At 41.9% G+C, this 22298-nt stretch overlaps 2 protein-coding genes across 4 annotated transcripts in view; both read right to left on the minus strand.

The window, feature by feature from the left end:
• The window catches only part of LOC115139296 (tyrosine-protein phosphatase non-receptor type 14), an 85675-nt gene extending 78378 nt beyond the window's left edge, over window positions 1-7297 (minus strand). Inside the window, exon 1 of one of the 2 annotated variants that reach the window (XM_029676500.2) lies at window positions 7067-7297. The gene's annotated coding sequence lies outside the window, so the exon portion shown is untranslated. Of the gene's footprint in view, window positions 1-6830 lie in introns of both variants that reach the window. The other variant, XM_029676501.2, reaches the window with a different exon arrangement.
• Window positions 7298-11786: 4489 nt separating this feature from the next.
• The window catches only part of LOC115139314 (spermatogenesis-associated protein 7 homolog), a 56576-nt gene continuing 46064 nt past the window's right edge, over window positions 11787-22298 (minus strand). The window contains exon 11 of one of the 2 annotated variants that reach the window (XM_029676542.1): window positions 11787-12250. In XM_029676542.1, the coding sequence (XP_029532402.1) occupies window positions 12200-12250 (51 nt within the window). In that variant the 3' untranslated portion in view covers window positions 11787-12199. The remainder of the gene's footprint in view (window positions 12251-22298) is intronic. The other variant, XR_003865094.2, reaches the window with a different exon arrangement.

Below are 22298 nucleotides of genomic sequence, written 5' to 3' on the forward strand. Positions count from 1 at the left end.
TTTTGTGGAATGAAATTGGTGTGTGTACAGTATACAGTATATTAGTTGTGTATCTTATTTATCACACTCGTAAAGCATGCAGACACAGAGACTTTGAGCAGATAAAAATCGGTCAGGCTGCTGCTACAGCATCTTGAACAGCAAACATAGGCAACGGAAGGCCGGATTCATCAGCACGGCACACACCACTTTGCAATGAGCTGGAGCCAGTAAGTAAGCCAGTAAGACTATGATTATTATTTGAAATATACTTAATTGTTTGAAACCTGAAAATTGTATTTAACACTATCAATGTTTTGCTCTACTGTGGGAATTGTGATAGAATCAATGCAATATTAGCCACTTTCAATGTAATATACCGAAAGAAAGCCAACTATGCAAGATTTAGTATGCAGAACTAACTGTGTACGAAATGTTCCTGTAGGCAGAGCGTATTGGAGTAGGATTCTATTGCATTGACAGGCATGACTCAGGCAGTACTCTACACAGACCGGTGCGCCATAACCAATCATAGCTGCAGTAGGCCTATATGCAAATAGCCTTTGCCATATATGGATCTGTGCCATTCACTTTGAACTGGACTGTGTTTAGGCTACCACGGTCATGAGTAGATGCACTTGTTTTGAGATCTGCATGCAACTTTGGTTCATATTCTTCACTAGTTAGTGAGTTATTAGCCCAGTTGTAGCTCATTTCTAGTCAACAATGGAGGAGTAGTTGCTTCCAACAAGAGCACAAAAACAACATTTTCAGCCACCTCCTCGTCTGAAGAACAAGTGGATAAACAGGTTCATGTCTCATGGAATGTAGGCCTACATTGAACACCACACATTGGCTGATACTGTAGGCTGAACAATAGAGCAGCTATTTCCATGTTCAAAATATTATGGGATGTGTTTTTACATTGTTTTTGATGGAAGCCAATCTAGTAGACCTACATTATGATCAAATAGCCACAGTAGCCTACTTGGCCACTGTTAAAACTGTAACTTAAAGCGGGTACAGCCTCAGTGTTCACAGTAAACACGAGCCGGAAGTTGCACATCATTTTCACAATGTTCAAGTTTGCACTCAGCAGACCAGACATTTGCTCAGTGCCACTAAACATTTGAGGGAACACTGTTAGCAACCCATGCTAGTTGTTGCGTATTAGAACTCCCCTCTTTCTACATTTCCAAGGGATATTTTAATCTCTGTCACATGAAACCGCTCGCATGTGCAGTGTGCTTTGACAAAGGTGTTTTCCATTACTGCCATCTGAGCTTATAATGTGAATAAATAACAGTTTATCAACATTTTAAGCGAAACGTTCTGACCTGTTGCATCAGACTCATTGCTATATGAGTAAATGTGGACCGTTCTTCTAACATCTTCAAAGTGCACGTCAGAATTCAGCAAGAAGAACCGCACATTGTTGCATCCTCGACTTACAAGTGCTGTTAATATGAATGACCATCATCTAATATGAATGACCATCATCTAAATTTCTGTCATTCTGAGCACCGTGGGTGGACGCCCTAATCAGGTTACACACCCAATGCATATGGGTCCGGTAAATTTCTCATATGTCTGGGAAATTAAAATGCTGCCGGTCAAATGTCCGGCCCCATATTTTCCTAACAGAAACCTGTGTGTATATTGGCATCAGTGCCCTGGTGTTCTGGACTGGAATGAACTGGTCATGTTCAGTGTTCCTGACTGCAGTTCCCATGTAAACAGAGCTGTCACCCTGACATGGACAGGAGGAGGAGGATCAAAGAGGATAAGTCTCAGTGACACTCGGCAGAGACGTTTTTCCGAACCTGGACCGCCGCACCACGACTCATCCTGTGCCACAGGAAACGGTCGCTGATGTCATGGAGAGAGTAGGGAGCGGATAAGAGGGAGAGATAAAGAGAGAGAAAAGGGGGAGGCCAAGTGAGAAAGTGTGTCTGTGTATGTGAGAGAGAGAGAGTTGGAGAAGAGAGAATGTCAACCCAACCAACACTACCACTACCTTCTTTCTAATGAGAGGATGAGAAAATGGAGAGAATGATAGAGGGACAGAGAACAGAGAGAGGGGGCTGGTGAAACCCCTGTCACCCCTATCCCAGGCTCTTATCATGTTAGTCCAGTTGGTTGAGGGAGTGTTGGGGACAGAGGGAGGGAGGGAGTATCAACATGGAACCGTATCTGAGCAACTACCTCCAACACAACAGTATGGGACAGGCTGTGTCTACTGAAATTCAGCAGCCACCACTTTACAGCTAGATTTTCCATGACCCCCAACCACATCACACACACAAAAGCAGCATGTAGGCCACACACACACACACAAATGCAATAACCCACAAACACACACAGAAACATACGAGCACATTCACACACACACCCAACACAAAATAACTCACTCACCAAAAACCACTAAGCGTGCTTTCTCATGCCAAACCCTCAGTCAACATTCAACCTCCGAGGGGCTTCCCAACACAACACTATACAACTTTGCTATGCCGCTTTCTCTCCTGTCTACTATTTCTCTCTGCAATACAGAGATACCTGTAGCAAGAAATGAGAATGATGACAGAAGAGGCTTTTTGTGTGTGTGTGTGTGTGCGCGCATGTGTGTGTGAATGTATGTGAGTGAGTGTGTGTGTGTGCTTGTGTGTGTGTTGTGTACCTAACTGGCCAGAAGGGCGGGCTGTAGAGTGACTGACAGCTTCTATGCAGCAACAGGTGAGTGAAATGAGTACCTGGGATACAGAGGGACGGGTTGAGACATGTCTGCCTCTGTTATTGTCTGAGGTGAGGTGCTGCTGTAGAGCTGCCTTACACAACTCACAAACACAGCAGCACTATCCTCTCTGTACACTTCCCAAAGAATAAAATATAACAGGATAGAATGAAATCGAATAGCGCAGAGTGGTGCAGCAGTCTAAGGGACTGCATCACAGTGCTAGAGGTGTTACTACAGACCCGGGTTTGATCCTGGGCTATGTCACAACCGGCCGTGAGAGGAGTCCCATAGGGCGGCGCACAATTGGCCCAGCATCGTCTGGGTTTGGCCGGGGGGGCTTGACAAGTAGGCCATCATTGTAAATAAGAATTTGTTCTTAACTGACTTGCCTGGTTAAATAAAAATAAATAAAGAATATGGCTGCACAGAAGTAGGTAACCCAAGCATACAGATATAGCTGCCTACTAGCAACATTCTTAAAGAGATTCTCTTGTGCTTTTAAAAAAATACTTTTAAGCCATTAGTTTTGAATGTAGCGGTCACGAGAGCCAAAAGTGGTCCCCAAAAATGGCATACTACGCCACATACTCTGCTGTGTGTGCATCCTGCAAGCTGTCAATCAAATTGTGAGGGGCTGTGCTTCATTGGTTGAAACTCGAATTGCTAGGGGGCTGGCCCACGTGGGGCGTAGCACAGCTTTTAGTAAACAGTAGCTTTCAGGATTTTGTGGCTAATTGAAGTAAAACAGTTATTCTGCTCATAGATTATGCATGTACAGTATGAAGGACATATTGACACATCCAGCCCAAAGCGGGAGGTTTAAAAAATACTTGCTAGTCACCAATGTTCTGGTGCATGTCTTTAAAGCCACTGACAGTCCAGCTCTTCAGGTCCTCTACCAGTGTTTAAAAAGCTGCTGTTGTGTATTCCCAGTCCACTTGTGCTAGCACCATATAATTTGCTCAGCATGCCATTGAGGTTATAAAGGCGACCAGATGTGTGTGTGGGGGGCACGCCTCCTGCAGCTATGCTATATATGCCATTACTGTACTCTCCTACTTTACGGTGGTAGTAATTCTAGGTGCATGTCCAAACAGATTCCTCTCACTCACACACACCATTTTGAACACAGTGCTGGAGCCTTACTTTTCCCCAGCAATGTGCTAATGCTAATGTCATCACCATCACTAAAGAGTGGGAGACAGTGCTGGAGGCCCAGTCCCTTCTAGACAATTTCCTGGACAAAATGTTTAAACTTGGTGTAAACTTGGCAGTAGAAAACCTAAACAGTATATTTGACCTCTCAGCTTCCCTATCAAATCTAAAAATGTCAAGCAGACAACCTAAGAAAATGAGTAACAATGATAAATTGTTTGATGAATAATGAAAAAACCTAAGAAAGAAATTGAGAAACCTATCCAACCAAAAACATAGAGACCCAGAAAACCTGAGCCTACGCCTTCACTATGGTGAATCATTAAAACAAGACAGAAATACACTACGGAAAAAGAAGGAACAGCACGTCAGAAATCAGCTCAATGCAATTGAAGAATCCGGAGAATCTAACCACTTCTGGGGAAATTGGGAAACTCAAAACAAACAACGACACAAAGAGTTATTTATCCAAAACAGAGATATATCGATAAAACACTTCTCCAATCTTTTGGGCTCTATAACAAAGAACAAACAGAAAAACATACACATAACCTAATAAAAATTGTAGAATCAACTATTAAAGACTACTCGAACCCACGGGATTCTCCAAATACATTAAAGGAACTACAGGACAAAATACAAACCCTCCAACCCAAAAAGGCCTGTGGGGTTGATGGTAGCCTAAACGAAATGATCAAATATACAGACCACAAATTCCAATTGGCTATACTTAAACTCTTTAACATCTTCCTCAACTCTGGCATATTCCCCAATATTGACTTGCCTAGTTAAATAAAGATAAAATAAAAAATACAATGTTTGGAACCAAGGACTGATCACCCCAATCCACAAAAGTGGAGCCAAATTTGACCCCAATAACTACCGTGGAATATGCGTCAACAGAAACCTTGGAAAAATCCTCTGCTTTATCATTAACAGCAGGCTTGTACATTTCCTCAGCAGAAACAATGTACTGAGCAAATGTCAAATTGGCTTTTTACCAAATGACTGTACGACAGACAACGTATTCACCCTGCACACCCTAAATGACAAACAAACAAACCAAAACAAAGGCAAAGTCTTCTCATGCTTTGTTGATTTCAGGGGCCTGCTATAGAAATTGATGGACAGTGGTGTTGGGGTAAAAACATACGACATTATAAAATCCATGTACACAAACAACAAGTGTGCGGTTAAAATTGGCAAAAAACACATATTTCTTTCCACAGGGCCGGGGGTGAGACAGGGATGCCGCTTAAGCCCCACCCTCTTCAACATATATATCAACGAATCAGCACCCGGCCTCACCCTACTAGAATCTGAAGTCAAATGTCCACCGTTTGCTGATGATCTGGTGCTTCTATCCCCAACCAAGGAGGGCCTAGAGCAGCACCTAGATCTTCTGCACAAATTCTGTCAGACCTGGGTCCTGACAGTACATCTCAGGAGGACAAACTAAACTAGAAAGCTATTTGGCCCTAAACAGAGAGTACACAGTACCAGGATACCTGACCACTGTGACTGACCCAGAATGAAGGAAATTTTTGACTATGTACAGACTCAGTTAGCATAGCATTGCTATTGAGAAAGGCCACCAAAGGTAGACCTGGCTCCATGAGAAGACAGGCTATGTGCACACTGCCCACAAAATTAGTTGGAATCTGAGCTGCACTTCCTAACCTCTTGCCAAATGTATGACCATATTAGAGACACATATTTCCCTCAGATTATACAGACCCACAAAGAATTAGAAAAAAATCCAATTTTGATAAACTCCCATATCTATTGGGTGAAATACCACAGTGTGCAATCACAGCTGCAACATTTGTGACCGGTTGTCACAAGAAAAGGGCAACCAGTGAAGAACAAACACCGCTGTAAATACAACCTATATTTATGTTTATTTATGTTCCCTTTTGTACTTGAACTATTTGCACATCATTACAACACTGTATATAGACATAATATGTGGAACTTTTGTTAGTGTAATGTTTACTGTACATTTTTTATTGTTTATTTCACTTTTGTCTATTATCTATTTCACTTGCTTTGGCAATGGTTCCTATGCTAATAAACACCCTTAATTTGAAATTGACAGAGACTGAGGTAGACATGTTTAAACAAACACACGTGCATACCCACACGCACACACACACACATGCAAACACACATGCATACAAACCCTTTTTCACATGCATCAACACTTGCGTGCACACGGTATTGGTTTCTTCATTATGTTATCTTCTTTTCAGAGGTCAGTAATGTGACATGCCATAGGCAGACAGTGATGTTGCCACCATGGAGCTGGCTTGTATTTCTATATGAGGCTTGCATAGACCTTGGACTCGACACTCATCTGCTCTCTCCTCTCCTTTCATTCTCTTTCGTGGCCTTGCCTTGCCTTGCCTGTTTCATCATCAATTCTCCACTTCTCTGAAAATGTGCTCTCTGGTAACTGCTATATGCATGGTATAACACAGCTATTGCAGCCTACATGGAGAGAAAACCAGACACACAATACTGTCTAAGCCTATTTCTAGCCTAGGCCTACCCAAGACAGCAGATGTTTTTGATGAGTTTTCGTTTTTGGAAGCAAACACAAAAGCGCATTGAACAGATGAACCCTTTCCCAATGCAGGTCGCGGCTTGCCCTGAAACCCCGCCGCGAGACCCCCTGGAATGTTCCCGTTTGGCTGACGAAAAAAAGTTGCTCTACGTGGACAGGCAGGCGAGGCGAACGCATTATGGCCTTCACTTTGCCTGCACCCTGCATAAAACTACTATTTACATGGGTTTAGCCTACCAAGCAAGCTTTTGACTTGGCTGAATGAAGATTAACCCATAAAATAGTATTGCGATTTTAACATGGTAACAAAGCGCCGTTATTTTATTGCACTAAAAGCGTTCCATTGAAAGGAAACGAATCAACAAAAAGCAGCCAATCGCTGGTAGAGACACCCACCGTATTTCCTTTGCTACATGCCGAAATTGTGTCTGCGCTGAGGAAATTCTGCGAGCTCGACGGAGTGGAACGGCCTCCTCAAATCCGCAAAATTGAGTTAATCCTCAAAACAGTTTTATTCTCCATTTCCATTTGTCAAAATTCTGTCTGAATTTTTTTAAATTAAGTATTTTATTCCCGAATACACAAAATCTATCGAAAAGGAGAATAAAGGAAAAACTCCAAAGGAACTTTACCCCTCAAGATGCGAGTCGTAGGCTATATCCTAGTCTTCAACTGTGTGAAGTTCATGAGCCCCAAAAGCAAAACAACATTCGGCAAAGTTATCCAAGTTGTGCCAAAAATATTTAAAAAAGTAGGTGTTCGACTTTCCCTTAGACCCTGGGTTTTGTGATATAACGTCGACTCCACAACCCCGGAGCAGCCGAGAGCAGCGCATAGGTTTAGATACGTAGCCTATGTCCCGTCCCTTCTGACATCACATCAAGGAATTTCAGGAATGCAAGGCTAACGGAGAAGTGGCGGCTCCTCGTTTAATGGTTTTAGGCGAGAGATGACTAAACAGGGAACAAAGGGGACCCGCTTATATATTTATGTCCTTTCGCCTTTGTTAGTAGTCTAGCCTATATAAAAAGCCTTTCTCCCGAACAGTTCCTGCTACTTTTTCTCCTTCAATTCAACAAAGAAATGTATCTTAGGAAATGTAGTAAACTATAATTTATTTGGAACTTCTATATTTATTTATTTAATATTTCATAGGCATTAGGATTTTTTTCTAATCAACACATGTCCCAACATAATCTGATGAGAAATGGGTCGGATGCTTTAGTATCACCAATAACTAAAACTGACTTTTGGCGACTGTTCGTTTGAATTAGTAACCAAACTGCATCCTCTGGTGGCCATATTATTTCTGGTTCAGATTGACTTTGAGGAAAGCAATAATATGATGAAAAACAAATCCTGATCATTGCCTTACCAAGCATATTCACTCAGTTTCCGTCATATAAACTACCTAGACTCTATTAATTGAGCATCAATTGAATTAATATATATATTTAAGTGTATTAAACAACATTAGGTCTGTACATGCAGGCCAGACGCCAGAACGAATCAGATGGACTTTATTTAATTTTTATATGCGGGCCCGTTTTTTTTCACGGGCCTCCTGTGTGCATGCACTTTACGATATGGACACATTGATAACTAACACCATGACCTTTGGTCATGTAGTGTAAATTAATGTAACCAAATGACGGTTAAACATGTAGGCCTACTGATTACACATGTAATGTGAAATTGATCAAGCAATCAAAGGGCAAACAATTCAATGAAACAATGAATGTGCAAGAATTGATGGAGACAGTGGAGCACATCCTGGAGAGCTGAATGCATGCATTCTGAAGAGAGACACCCATACCTTTGCCACCGCAACTCAATAATCAAGCCCTATATTGCCACGTGCGCTGCCCAAATTGCTGGCTTCCCAAATGGACATAGGCCAACGCACTTCTGAAACACTCCACAGCTATTTAACATTAAAATAAGCGTATGATCCTGTGTGGCTAACTCAAGCTCTCTTGTAAAGTATTCTGAATGATTTTACTTAGACAGGAGTAATTATATAATTTTGGCAAAACATCAATTTACTTTAAGGGAAGCCAGCATCAGAACAGTGCACTGTGCACCCGCCAACTTTCCTTTCTAATTTGCAAGTGGCTGAAACCAGAAATCTCAATATAATGACGAGATTATCATGTCTCTGCCCTAACAATGCGAATCGTTCCAAAGGCGGGAATGCAGGCGACAAACTGAAGTTGGCTAAGAAAAACGCATTGGGTTATTCAGGACAGATTTAGGCGAGAGTGATCCCTCTCGCTTTGCCTCTTCCTCTCTTCTGAAACTAGCAAACGAAACAAGCGCGGCTCTTTCTTTCTTTTTGTAGCCCATGTATCTGATGCTGTCTGGCCGTACTCCTTTTGTCCAGACAGCATCAGATACGGTCTACACATACGGATACGAAGGGGCGTTGTTTCGCTCGCTCGGATGCTTTATGTGAGATTGATGCGCCTCTGTTGGCGAGCACCTCGGTCAAATAAATGATCAATATTTCAATATTTTATTTGGACGGGCAAGGAGGTACGATAGGGAGGTCCTGCCCCCTAAGGCCCACCCATAATGCCATCCCTGACTACAATGAACATAAAACAACCAACAGCTAACATTCACATATTTTCTTTCTAGAGATCAATTTCCATTATTTTAGGTGGCAATTCATTTTGTGTGACATGCTGGTCATGTAGGCAACTTAAAGGTCCATTGCAGCCATTTTATCTCAATATCATATAATTTCTGGGTAACAACTAAGTACCTTATTGTGATTGTTTTAAATTATAATGGTAAAAAAGTTCTCTCACGTCACCCCGCTCCTCCGCTCTCTCCACTGGCTTCCAGTTGAAGCTCGCATCCGCTACAAGACCATGGTGCTTGCCTACGGAGCTGTGAGGGGAACGGCACCTCAGTACCTCCAGGCTCTGATCAGGCCCTACACCCAAACAAGGGCACTGCGTTCATCCACCTCTGGCCTGCTCGCCTCCCTACCACTGAGGAAGTACAGTTCCCGCGCAGCCCAGTCAAAACTGTTCGCTGCTCTGGCCCCCCAATGGTGGAACAAACTCCCTCACGACGCCAGGACAGCGGAGTCAATCACCACCTTCCGGAGACACCTGAAACCCCACCTCTTTCAGGAATACCTAGGATAGGATAAAGTAATCCTTCTCACCCCCCCCTTAAAAGATTTAGATGCACTATTGTAAAGTGGCTGTTCCACTGGATGTCTTAAGGTGAACGCACCAATTTGTAAGTCGCTCTGGATAAGAGCGTCTGCTAAATGACTTAAATGTAAATGTAAATGTAAAAAATAAACCAAAACTGCTTCTTAGCAAATAGCAGTTTTGCTAGGACTGGCTGGGAGTGGTCTGGGTTGGGTGGGGAAACTGAAAAATGAAAAAAAAAAATGAAAAAAAAAAACTGTTATTGGCAGAGAGGTTTAAAACTCTCTTTGTAATTGGTCCATTAACTAATTTACCAACTGGTGATGCCACCAGACAGGCCAGAACACCATCCCACCTAAACAGGTTGAAATTTCAGGTGGTCTTTTCAAACAGCTCATACACTAAAAGGGCACTATCCTAATTTTCACAATTTCACAGGATTATTCCAACCTCATAATGTGGAAATATATATAAAACATAGGACATTTTATTTTTTAGGTGCACTGGGCCTTTATGTAAGCATGGACATTTGGAACTAATACCCTGCCCTGAACTTCAGTCACTGTTACTAGCCGGCTACCACCCGGTACTCAACCCTGCACCTGTATTGTATATAGTCATTGAACACTGGTCACTTTAATAATGTTTACATACTGTTTTACCCACTTCATATGTATATACTGTATTCTAGTCAAGGCTCATCCTATATAACTACTGCTGTACTCACCTTTTCTATTCATATACTGTCCATACTTTCTATGCACACCATCATATACATATATATTTATATTCCGGACTCTGACATTGCGTGTTCTAATATTTCTACCTTTCTTAATTCCTTTCTTTTTCTTTTTTGGGTTTGCGTGTATTGTTTTGTGTTGTTTAGTATTGCTGCACTGTATGTGTACTTGACAAAAACCATTTGATTTGATAACACCCATGTACCTGCAGAGGGAGACAAATCACTTATTTTCACTAGCTAGAAGACAAAAGAATGGTCTACCTCTGCTAACTACAGAGTCTATTTTGGTGTTAGGAGATAATTGCACATTTAGTTGGGAAGGTATAAAACTACTATGTGGAGTCCCAATCTGTATAATGTTTTGTACATTCAACCAAAAGTAGTACAGCAGTAGCCTATAGTTTATTGATCTCTACATGTCTTTGTGTGGTTAATCAAATTAAAGTATAGGATATTTGTCATATGTACAAGATAATAATATAAACATATACCATTTACCATGTGTTATTTACTCTCATTATTATTATAAACATGAAAAACGAACACATTGTCTGTTTATTATTTTGATTAGTAAATTAAGTTGGCCAACTCATTCCCTCAGCTTCCCAATGGAATATTTCCCGGGTGTGTATACTGGGGATCTATACTGAGGTCTGGTTCCCCCTGGTTCATTTGGATCATTACTGAGTGCATAATTCTTGCCCCAATTACGTGCAATGGTAATGGTTGACTCAACGCTTTAGAATGCTGGTCCTCTGTAGCTCAGTTGGTAGAAAATGGCATTTGCAATGCCAGAATAATTTGTTTGATTCCCGGGACCACCCTTACGTAAAATGTATGCACTTATGACTCTAAGTTGCTTTGGATAAAAGCATCTGCTAAATGGCATATATTATATTACTAAACGGAGGAAAAGAGAGGAGGAAAAAGAGGAGTGGAGAGGGCAGAGTTGAGGACAGGATAAAGGGGTTCAAATGTCCTCTCACCACCCAGTAGACAGACAAGCCTCTGAGCCCTGAGAGCTAAGGGCAGTCCTCAGTGCCTGATTAAAACTCAAGAGAGAAGAGGATGTGTGGAGATGTGTCAAATGCAGCTGGCAGGATGTTTCTTATTTCTCTCGCTCTTTCTCACTGTTGCTCTCGCTCTGTCTCTCTCTCTCTCTCTCTCTCTCTCTCTCTCTCTCTCTCTTTGTCTCTGTCTCTTACTTTCTCTATATTTCTCCCTCTCCCTCTTTAAGTAAAGTTGAAGTGATGGAGGGACTCCAATCAAATACCATCTTACCTGTCAAGACCAAATCATTTGAATCACTGATTTTCAACTTTCTACTTTATTTTCATAATAAATTATTCAGAAATGATTCAGATATAAATCATTCAAATGTTTTGTTTTAGCTTCACATACTCCAATATTTCACACACATTAAGTACAAAGAATCAAATATCCTTCTTTAATGATTTTTTATTGTGCAGCAAGGGGTAAAATGCAGACATTTAGGCTTTATAGCCCTTGCACTTTCTGTGGGTTCAAACTGTTCTAAATAGCTTTTGAACACCTATTAGAAAGGAAATCTAGATAGCAATTTGGCTGAGATTCAAAATAGTTTTATTCATGAAATTTGACTGAAGTATCATACAATAACAGACAACTCCACCTTGGTTTTAAACCCAGCAATCCAAAGGTCATTATTTCCATCCTCCAGTAGGCAGACATTCTCCCGATACAGGGTCAGATATTTGTCTTCTCTACTGCACTACATGCATTGTGTTAGCTGCTGATCCATGTTTAACTATGAGCCAAAAGGGCCGTCAAAAACACTGGTTTCTCTGCTCTGCCCGACGACAAGCCAGGGTGACTCAGGGGTTCAGGGAAGCTCTCAGTTCCTCAGTAAGCCTCCTCATCTTTACCTGTTAAGCAAGAAGATAAGAATATAAAAAGTATTCAGGATAAAAGGATAATTGAGAATGATGTGTTGAAATACCACCACAGCATACAGGAAATAATCGATTTGGCTCTGAAGACATTAGTAATAACATGAATATCTCAGGATATTCCGAATTCTCTTTATTAAAAGCCAACTAGCCCACCGTCTCTGTCTAGCCTCTGGCAAATCCATCTGCACAGCTGGATTTGATTTGAGTATTTCAAAAACGTGAAACTCTGTCACATGCTAAACACTTATATTAAAGTGAGATTTGATTCAACTATAGTTGGCCAAAAACTCTTCAATCTGATTTAGAGTACAGGTGAGTGTTTTGATGTAGTACACTAGTATCAAGGTATCACCTACACCCGTATCATGTGTACCGTCTAAGGAGCTATTATGGAGAGGCAGGTGCCACTTTGAGATCATCTGAGGTAGGAGGAATAGTGCCCATTGAAAAAAACGTGTGTGAAACCACTAATCTACGTATCATCCTACATTCTTGGAAAAAAGGTGCTATCTAGTCCCCATAGGAGAACCCTTTGAAGAACCCTTTTTTGGTTCCAAGTACAATCCTTTTGGTTCCCGTTAGAACCCTTTTGGGTTCCATGAAGAACCATTTACATAGAGGGTTCTACATGGAAACCAAAAGTATTCTACCTGAAACCAAAAGCCGAAGAACCCCTTTGGAACCTGTGTAGTGACAACATTAGTGTAGTCTGCCATAAACCTGAAAAGCATCAGTTATGCTCAGAGGCTGTATATATCCAAGGCCTTTCCAAACCGAGAAACTGGCCATAAAATCACAACCAAAGGCATAGTTTTTCCCAGAAAATCTATAAAGCTCTAGTAAATAGTCTCACTGTTTCCTCTATTCACTGTTCATCCACTTTTGCAACACTCTGATGCACACACACGCACGCACGCACGCACGCACGCACGCACGCACGCACGCACGCACGCACGCACGCACGCACGCACGCACGCACGCACACGCACACACACACACACACACACACACACACACACACACACACACACACACACACACACACACACACACAGGGCTGTCTGTTTTAAGGACAATAAAAGCTAGGTTTCAGTTTTCCCTTCCCAACTCGGACCACTCCCAGACAGTCCTAGTTACATTATTGCTTTATAAATTGCTATTTACTAAGAAGATATTTTTGTAAATTTTTTATAATTTTAATTGGTAACAATCACAGTAAGGTACTTAATTTGAACCAGAAATGATTTGATATTGAGATAAAAATGTTTGCATTGGACCTTGAAATACAGATCAATCCAAACAGGAGAGAGAGAGAACACCTTTATTGCTGAAGGGGTCCAATCTCATCTTAGGGGTCCACACACACACATATGCACGCATGCGCGCACGCACGCACGCACACACACACACTCCCCCCTCTCTCTACTTTTCCCAGTTCCCCTTTTAATGTCAACCAAAACAACTTCGAAAATATCCTTTTGTTCATTGCTATCTAATTAGTCTACAGCCGTGAACAGACTCAGTTGAACAGGCAACACATAGCAGCTTATAAAACATCCCTGTTACACACAACAAAGCATCAACAGCTATTCCCTGCATGCAGACTAACTTAACAGTTACAATTGACTAATAACACGCTCATAAAATCAAAAAGAGATACTTAATTCACCCATAGGCCCTGGGCGGTTTGTGTGCTCATGTTTGATCTGATAAAGAGTTGGGAGAAGGGGTTTGAGTCATCCAAATAGACCATAATAGTGACTGGCTGGTCTGGAGTCCTCTCATCTCCTAGCACCGCTAACTGCTAATAATGGCTAACCACAGACACATGCCCCCGAGGTACAGTTAATACGTAAACCAGCGCTGGGCTACACACTAGATTAAAGTGTTCTGAATTAAATGAAACAGCTCCACTGGAGCTCCTGTTGCCTGATGTGACCTCCTAAAACAGTTACAACAGTGTGCTTCCCTCCTGGTACCAAGGAGAGCTACAGTGTGGCCAGGGGTTTGTCCCAGCCTTGCCCTTTACCACCTGATTGAACTAGTCAACAAATCATCAACACTTTCATTAAGCTGAATAGCATCAGGTGTGTTAGACTGGGCTGGAACAAAAGCCACCCACATCGGGCCGGCAGGGTAGCCAATTGGTTAGAGTGTTGGACTAGTAACCGCAAGGTTGCAAATTCAAACCCCCAAGCTGACAAGGTACAAATCTCTCATTCTGCCCCTGAACAGGCAGTTAACCCACTGTTCCTAGGCTGTCATTGAAGATAATAAGTTCTTAACTGACTTGCCTAGTTAAATAAAGGTAAAAAAATAAAATTGTAGTCCTCCAGGACCCAGCATGGAGAACAGCCTAGAGAGACTCAAATCTGTGTGATTTGAGTCTTTACCATCAATCAGCTCATGCTTTGCATACGATCACAACTCTAATGTATGTATTTCTCTCAAATAGAAGTTCCATGCGTCTTAGTGCCAGAGCATTTTTTTAATTAAATATGACGCTGAGTATCAGCCCCCTGTCAAGCTGTCACCCTGTGAAGCCAGTGTACAGACATCATGATCCATGGTGACAGGGCTAGAAGCTAAACTAGTGTACAGACATTATGGTCCATGGTGACAGGGCTAGAAGCTAAACTAGTGTAGAGACATTATGGTCCATGGTGACAGGGCTAGAAGCTAAACTAGTGTAGAGACATTATGGTCCATGGTGACAGGGCTAGAAGCTAAACTAGTGTACAGACATTATGGTCCATGGTGACAGGGCTAGAAGCTAAACTAGTGTAGAGACATTATGGTCCATGGTGACAGGGCTAGAAGCTAAACTAGTGTACAGACATTATGGTCCATGGTGACAGGGCTAGAAGCTAAACTAGTGTACAGACATTATGGTCCATGGTGACAGGGCTAGAAGCTAAACTAGTGTACAGACATTATGGTCCATGGTGACAGGGCTAGAAGCTAAACTAGTGTAGAGACATTATGGTCCATGGTGACAGGGCTAGAAGCTAAGCTAGTGTACCACAGGAGGTTGGTGGCACCTTAATTGGGGAGGACGGGCTTGTGGTAAAGGCTGGAGCGGAATCAGTGGAACTGTATCAAATACATCAAACACATCATGGTTTCCATGGTTTCCATGTGTTTGATGCCCTTCCATTTGCTCCGTTCCAACCATTATTATGAGCCGTTCTCCCCTCAGCAGCCTCCACTGGTACAGACATAATGCACCATGGTGACAGGGCTGGAAGCTAAGTCAGTGTGATGTGGTCCGAGTGATAGATGAGGCGGATGAAGCTCAAGGGTCTGAAGAGGAGCTGATTATCTCCCTCTCGTGCCAACAGTCACACCGATGCATTATGATGGGGGCCCATAGATAAGGGCCACATACTAGTCTCTAAGGGCCAAATGGTTGGAGATAAGGGTCTAATCCCCATCGTTAAAGGTCAAATACCTGTATCTGGTCAGTTGATGGATTTTATTCATTGTTCATGTTTTTAAAATAACAAAACTGTTCCATCTCCTGGTTTCATGCTTAACAGCGCTCTGAGCTATACAACTGACCTCCAGTGAGTATGTGTGAGTGCATATGCATGTTTTTGATTGGCGTGTGTTGGGTGTAGTTCATCCTCTGTCTGTCAATGAGTGGGTGTGTGCCTGTGTGTTTGTGTGTATGTGTGTGCGTGCGTGGACTAACACCATGCTGTGTCTGTCAGTTAGACAGGCTCCTTAGGATACATGTAGGTCACAGGAAACGCTGGGAAACGCTCTGAGCTGCCACCCACACAACCCTCAACCAGCGACACACACACACACACACACACACACACACACACACACACACACACACACACACACACACACACACACACACACACACACACACACACACACACACACACACACACACACACACGATGGAGGTGAGAAAGGAGGGAGAGAGCTAGGAAAGGGGTGATGAGAGGAAAACAGTAGTAAAAGAGAGGAAGGCTTGAGTTTGGGGAACCCTGATATAGTACACTGTAAAACATGCAACTAAGAAAAAAATCCATGTACTATAGCTTAAAGATGGAATCCTTATGAGGGGAAACAGCGGCACTGTCTGCCCCAGCACCTTAGTTATTGTTATTGTTTTTATTTTGTGGATGAAACGGAGTTGGCTGGACTTAACTTGGTAAATTGATGAGGTGACATGCAATTCTCCTCTAACGCAATGATTTGGCATAATGTGAGTAATGTAAATACTGATGTTTGCAACACATATTGCGGGCGTGATCACACAAGAGAATTTAGTTTGCTGAGACCCGCAACTTAAAATACGGTGTTGGCTTAAAATACATGTGCCTCATTAACATAATTCCCAGAGTGCCTTTCAGCCAGTTGTATTCAGAGGCTGAAATATGATGCATTACACGAGATATACCAAAAAAATAAGTGAATTTGTTTTAACCATTAGTAAGATTGTTGTACCTGTTTATCTGGTCTGTGGTTAGTCAGGATATATACAGAACCAGTCAAAAGTTCAAACACACCTACTCATTCAAAGGTTTTTCTTTATTTTTTACTATTTTCTACATTGTAGAATAATAGTGAAGACATCAAAACTATGAAATAACACATGGAATCATGTAGTATCCAAAAAAGTGTTAAACAAATCAAAATATATTTTAGATTCTTCAAAGTAGCCACCCTTTGCACACTCTTGGCATTCTCTCAACCAGCTTCATGAGGTAGTTACCTGGAATGCATTTCAATTATCAGGTGTGCCTTGTTAAAAATGTATTTGTGGAATTTATTTCCTTCTTAATTTAATGCGTTTGAGCTAATCAGTTGTGTTGTGACAAGGTAATGGTGGTATACGTAAGACAGCCCTATTTGGTAAAATACCAAGTCCATATTATGGCAAGAACAGCTCAAATAAGCAAAGAGAAACAACAGTCCATCATTACTTTAAGACATGAAGGTCAGACAATCTGGAAAGTGCAGTCACAAAAACCATCAAGCGCTATGATGAAACTGGCTCTCATGAGGACTGCCACAGGAAAGGAAGACCCAGAGTTACCTCTGCTGCAGAGGATAAGTTCATTAGAGTTAACTGCACCAGCCTCAGAAATTCCAGTCCAAAGAATTGTTTAACTTCTTGGATATAGGGGGCAACATTTTCACGAAAATAAGAAAAGCAATCAAATTAAATCATTTACCTTTGAAGAACTTCGGATGTTTTCACTCAGGAGACTCCCAGTTAGATAGCAAATGTTCCTTTTTTCCAAAAATATTATTTTTGTAGGAGAAATTGCTCCGTTTGTTCTTCACGTTTGGCTGAGAAATCGACCGGAAAATGCAGTCACTACAGCGCCAAACTTTTTTCCAAATTAGCTCCATAATATCGACAGAAACATGGCAGACGTTGTTTAGAATCAATCCTCAAGGTGTTTTTCACATATATATTCGATAATATATCCGTCGGGACAATTGGTTTCTCATAAGAAGCGATTGGAAAAATGTCTACTTGTGAACTTTACGCAAGATTTTCTGCCGGAGCCATCATGTGACCACTTGCTAAATGTGGTCCCTTACAGAGTTCAAGTAACAGACACATCTTAACATCAACTGTTCAGAGGAGATTGCATGAATCAGGCCTTCATGGTCGAATTGCTGCAAAGAAAGAACTACTGAAGGACACCAATAACAAGAAGAGACTTGCTTTGGCCAAGAATCACGAGCATTGGACATTAGACCATTGGAAATCTGTCCTCTGGTCTGATGAGTCCAAATTTGAGATTTCTGGTTCCAACTGCCATGTCTTTGTGAGACGCAGAGTAGGTGAACCGATGATCTCCGCATCTGTGGTTCTCACTGTGATGGATGAGGAATTGTGATGGTGTGGGGGTGCTTTGCTGGTGACACTGTCTCTGATTTATTTTGAATTCAAGGCACACTAAACCAGCATGGCTACAACAACATTCTGCAGCGATACGCCATCCCATCCGGTTTGTGCTTAGTGGGACTATCATTTGTTTTTCAACTGGACAGTGACCCAAAACATACATCCAGGCTGTGTAAGGGCTATTTGACCAAGAAGGAGAGTGATGGAGTGCTGCATCAGATGACCTGGCCTCCACAATCACCCGACCTCAACCCAATTGAGATGGTTTGGGATGAGTTTGACCGCAGAGTGAAGGAAAAGTGCTCAGCATATGTGGGAACTCCTTCAAGACTTTTGGAAAAGCATTCCTCATGAAACTGGTTGAGAGTATGCCAAGAGTGTGCAAAGCTGTCACCAAGGCAGTGGGTGGTTACTTTGAAGAATCTGAAATATAAAATATCTTTTGATTTGTTTAACACTTTTTTTGGTTACTACATGATTCCATATGCGTTATTTCATAGTTTCGATGTCTTCACTATGATTCTACAAAACATGTATTTAAAAAACTCTGGTCCATTAATTGGATCATGTCTGAATCTGGAAAGGAGTCAAATGGGACTCTAAGTGCAAAATTGACATACTTGTCTGAATTTTTATTTTTTTAAACAGTCGATAACAAAATAATTTCCATAGTTGAGCAATCATTTACAGTATAGTTCATCCAACTTACTCTGTATAGTTCAGCTGATGATATCCTTACATCCATAAGTAGGGACAACGTAATCAAAAGTTGAGTCAAGGCATCCAGCTGCAATACGCTTTCTAGTTTACTTTGCAAATGTGTTGAGACAACTCAGGAATGCATGTTAACATAACTTTCTTGCCCTAAAGTTGAAAAAACTAGAAATTGTGTTGCAGCTGGTTACAATGATTTTTCAAGTTGACAACTTATTTGTATTTATTTTTACAGTGGCAGCCATTTCTGCTTCCTATCCTTTAATTGGGTGAAAGAGAGGGCAAGGGTAGGCATTTTGTCAGTAACCCTGAAGAAAAGGTTTTCACAGCAGGGCACTATATAGCCGAAGGTTTAAAATATAAATTAACAGAGAGACTAATAGGTCAACAAAAAAAAGAGCTCTGAGATGGATTGAGTTGTCCTGTGTGGTCTGAATAGGTCACCAGGGGAGTGAGGCCTCCAGACCTTAGTTACTGATTTCCGATAGCAGAATAAAGGACAGAGGTGATGGATAACTGGATAACTGGATAACTGTGACGTCATTTGTATGTGACGCATACACATTGAATATAGAGAGGGGGTAGACAGCATACCTAATGTCCAGCACTTCCTAGAGGCAAACACGCGCACACACACACACACACACACACACACACACACACACACACACACACACACACACACACACACACACACACACACACACACACACACACACACACACACACACACACACACACACACACACACACACACACACACACACACACACACACACACACACACACACAGAGACACGCACACGCACGCACGCACACACATACACACACACACACACACAGACACACTCAGAGGGTTTCCCTGATGTTCATGGAGATCGCATTCATTAAGAGGACAGGCCACCCCACATAGCCTGGTTCATCTCTAGGTTTCTTCCTAGGTTTTGGCCTTTCTAGGGAGTTTTTCCTAGCCACCGTGCTTCTACACCTGCATTGCTTGCTGTTTGGGGTTTTAGGCTGGGTTTCAGTACAGCACTTTGAGATATCAGCTGATGTACGAAGGGCTATATAAATACATTTGATTTGATTTGATTAAGGCGCATTCATCAAGGCGCAAGTGTAAATTAGACTCCCCTCTCTCTCTCTTTCTCTCTCTGCCTACACTCTTAGAAAAAATGTGCTATCTAGAACTTAAAAGGGTTCTTCGGCTGTCCCCATAGGGGAATCCTATGACGAACCCTTTATGGTTCCAGGTAGAACCCTTTTGTGTTCCATCGAGAACCCTTTCCACAGATGGTTCTACATGGAACCCAAAAGTATTCTACCTGGAACCAAAATGGTTTTTCCTACGGGGACAGACGAAGAACCCTTTTTTCTAAGAGTCTCTCTCTCTAAATATCTCAAACACACACACACCCACTCACCCACACACACACGCACACACGCACACACACACACACACACACGCACGCACGCACGCACGCACGCACACACACACACACACACACACACACACACACACACACACTCTAAAATGTTACTCTCAGGAATAAGAGTAATGTTGCCTGAGCCCCAACATCCCACAGATAAAGTACCATAGCAAATATTGGTCTCTTAAATAATATTCCCAGAACAATCCCTGATTATGGATGCGTGGTAGTGTAGGATCAGCACAAACGCAGTCGACACCTCATCTATTTCAAATACAATTTTATTTGTCACATGCACCGAATACAACCATGAAATGCTTACTTATGAGCCCTTAACCAACAATGCAACGTTGTAAAAAAGAAGTACAAAATATTTGCTAAATAAACAGAAAAAACTATCAACAAAATAATGTACAGTAACAAAAACGAGTCTATATACAGTGGGGCAAAAAAGTATTTAGTCAGCCACCAATTGTGCAAGTTCTCCCACTTAAAAAGATGAGAGAGGCCGGTAATTTTCATCATAGGTACACTTCAACTATGACAAACAAAATGAGAAAAAAAAATCCAGAAAATCACATTGTAGAATTGTTAATGAATTTATTTGCAAATTATGGTGGAAAATAAGTATTTGGTCAATAACAAAAGTTTATCTCAATACTTTGTTATATACCCTTTGTTGGCAATGACAGAGGTCAAACGTTTTCTGTAAGTCTTCACAAGGTTTTCACACACTGTTGCTGGTATTTTGGCCCATTCCTCCATGCAGATCTCCTCTAGAGCAGTGATGTTTTTGGGCTATTGCTGGGCAACACAGACTTTCAACTCCCTCCAAAGATTTTCTATGGGGTTGAGATCTGGAGACTGGCTAGGTCACTCCAGGACCTTGAAATGCTTCTTACGAAGCCACTCCTTCGTTGCCCGGGCGGTGTGTTTGGGATCATTGTCATGCTGAAAGACCCAGCCACGTTTCATCTTCAATGCCCTTGCTGATGGAAGGAGGTTTTCATTCAAAATCTCACGATACATGGCCCCAATCATTCTTTCCTTTACACGGATCAGTCGTCCTGGTCCCTTTGCAGAAAAACAGCACCAAAGCATGATGTTTCCACCCCCATGCTTCACAGTAGGTATGGTGTTCTTTGGATGCAACTCAGCATTCTTTGTCCTCCAAACACGACGAGTTGAGTTTTTACCAAAAAGTTATATTTTGGTTTCATCTGACCATATGACATTCTCCCAATCTTCTTCTGTATCATGCAAATGCTCTCTAGCAAACTTCAGACGGGCCTGGACATGTACTGGCTTAAGCAGGGGGACACGTCTGGCACTGCAGGATTAGAGTCCCTGGCGGCGTAGTGTGTTACTCATGGTAGGATTTGTTACTTTGGTCCCAGCTCTCTGCAGGTCATTCACTAGGTCCCCCCGTGTGGTTCTGGGATTTTTGCTCACCGTTCTTGTGATCATTTTGACCCCACGGGGTGAGATCTTGCGTGGAGCCCCAGATCGAGGGAGATTATCAGTGGTCTTGTATGTCTTCCATTTCCTAATAATTGCTCCCACAGTTGATTTCTTCAAACTAAGCTGCTTACCTATTGCAGATTCAGTCTTCCCAGCCTGGTGCAGGTCTACAATTTTGTTTCTGGTGTCCTTTGACAGCTCTTTGGTCTTGGCCATAGTGGAGTTTGGAGTGTGACTGTTTGAGGTTGTGGACAGGTGTCTTTTATACTGATAACAAGTTCAAACAGGTGCCATTAATACAGGTAACGAGTGGAGGACAGGAGCCTCTTAAAGAAGAAGTTACAGGTCTGTGAGAGCCAGAAATCTTGCTTGTTTGTAGGTGACCAAATACTTATTTTCCACCATAATTTGCAAATAAATTCATAAAAAATCCTACAATGTGATTTTCTGGATTTTTTTTTCTAATTTTGTCTGTCATAGTTGAAGTGTACCTATGATAAATTACAGGCCTCTCTCATCTTTTTAAGTGGGA

This window comes from Oncorhynchus nerka, linkage group LG13, assembly GCF_034236695.1.
Source record: "Oncorhynchus nerka isolate Pitt River linkage group LG13, Oner_Uvic_2.0, whole genome shotgun sequence".
NCBI lineage: Eukaryota > Metazoa > Chordata > Actinopteri > Salmoniformes > Salmonidae > Oncorhynchus > Oncorhynchus nerka.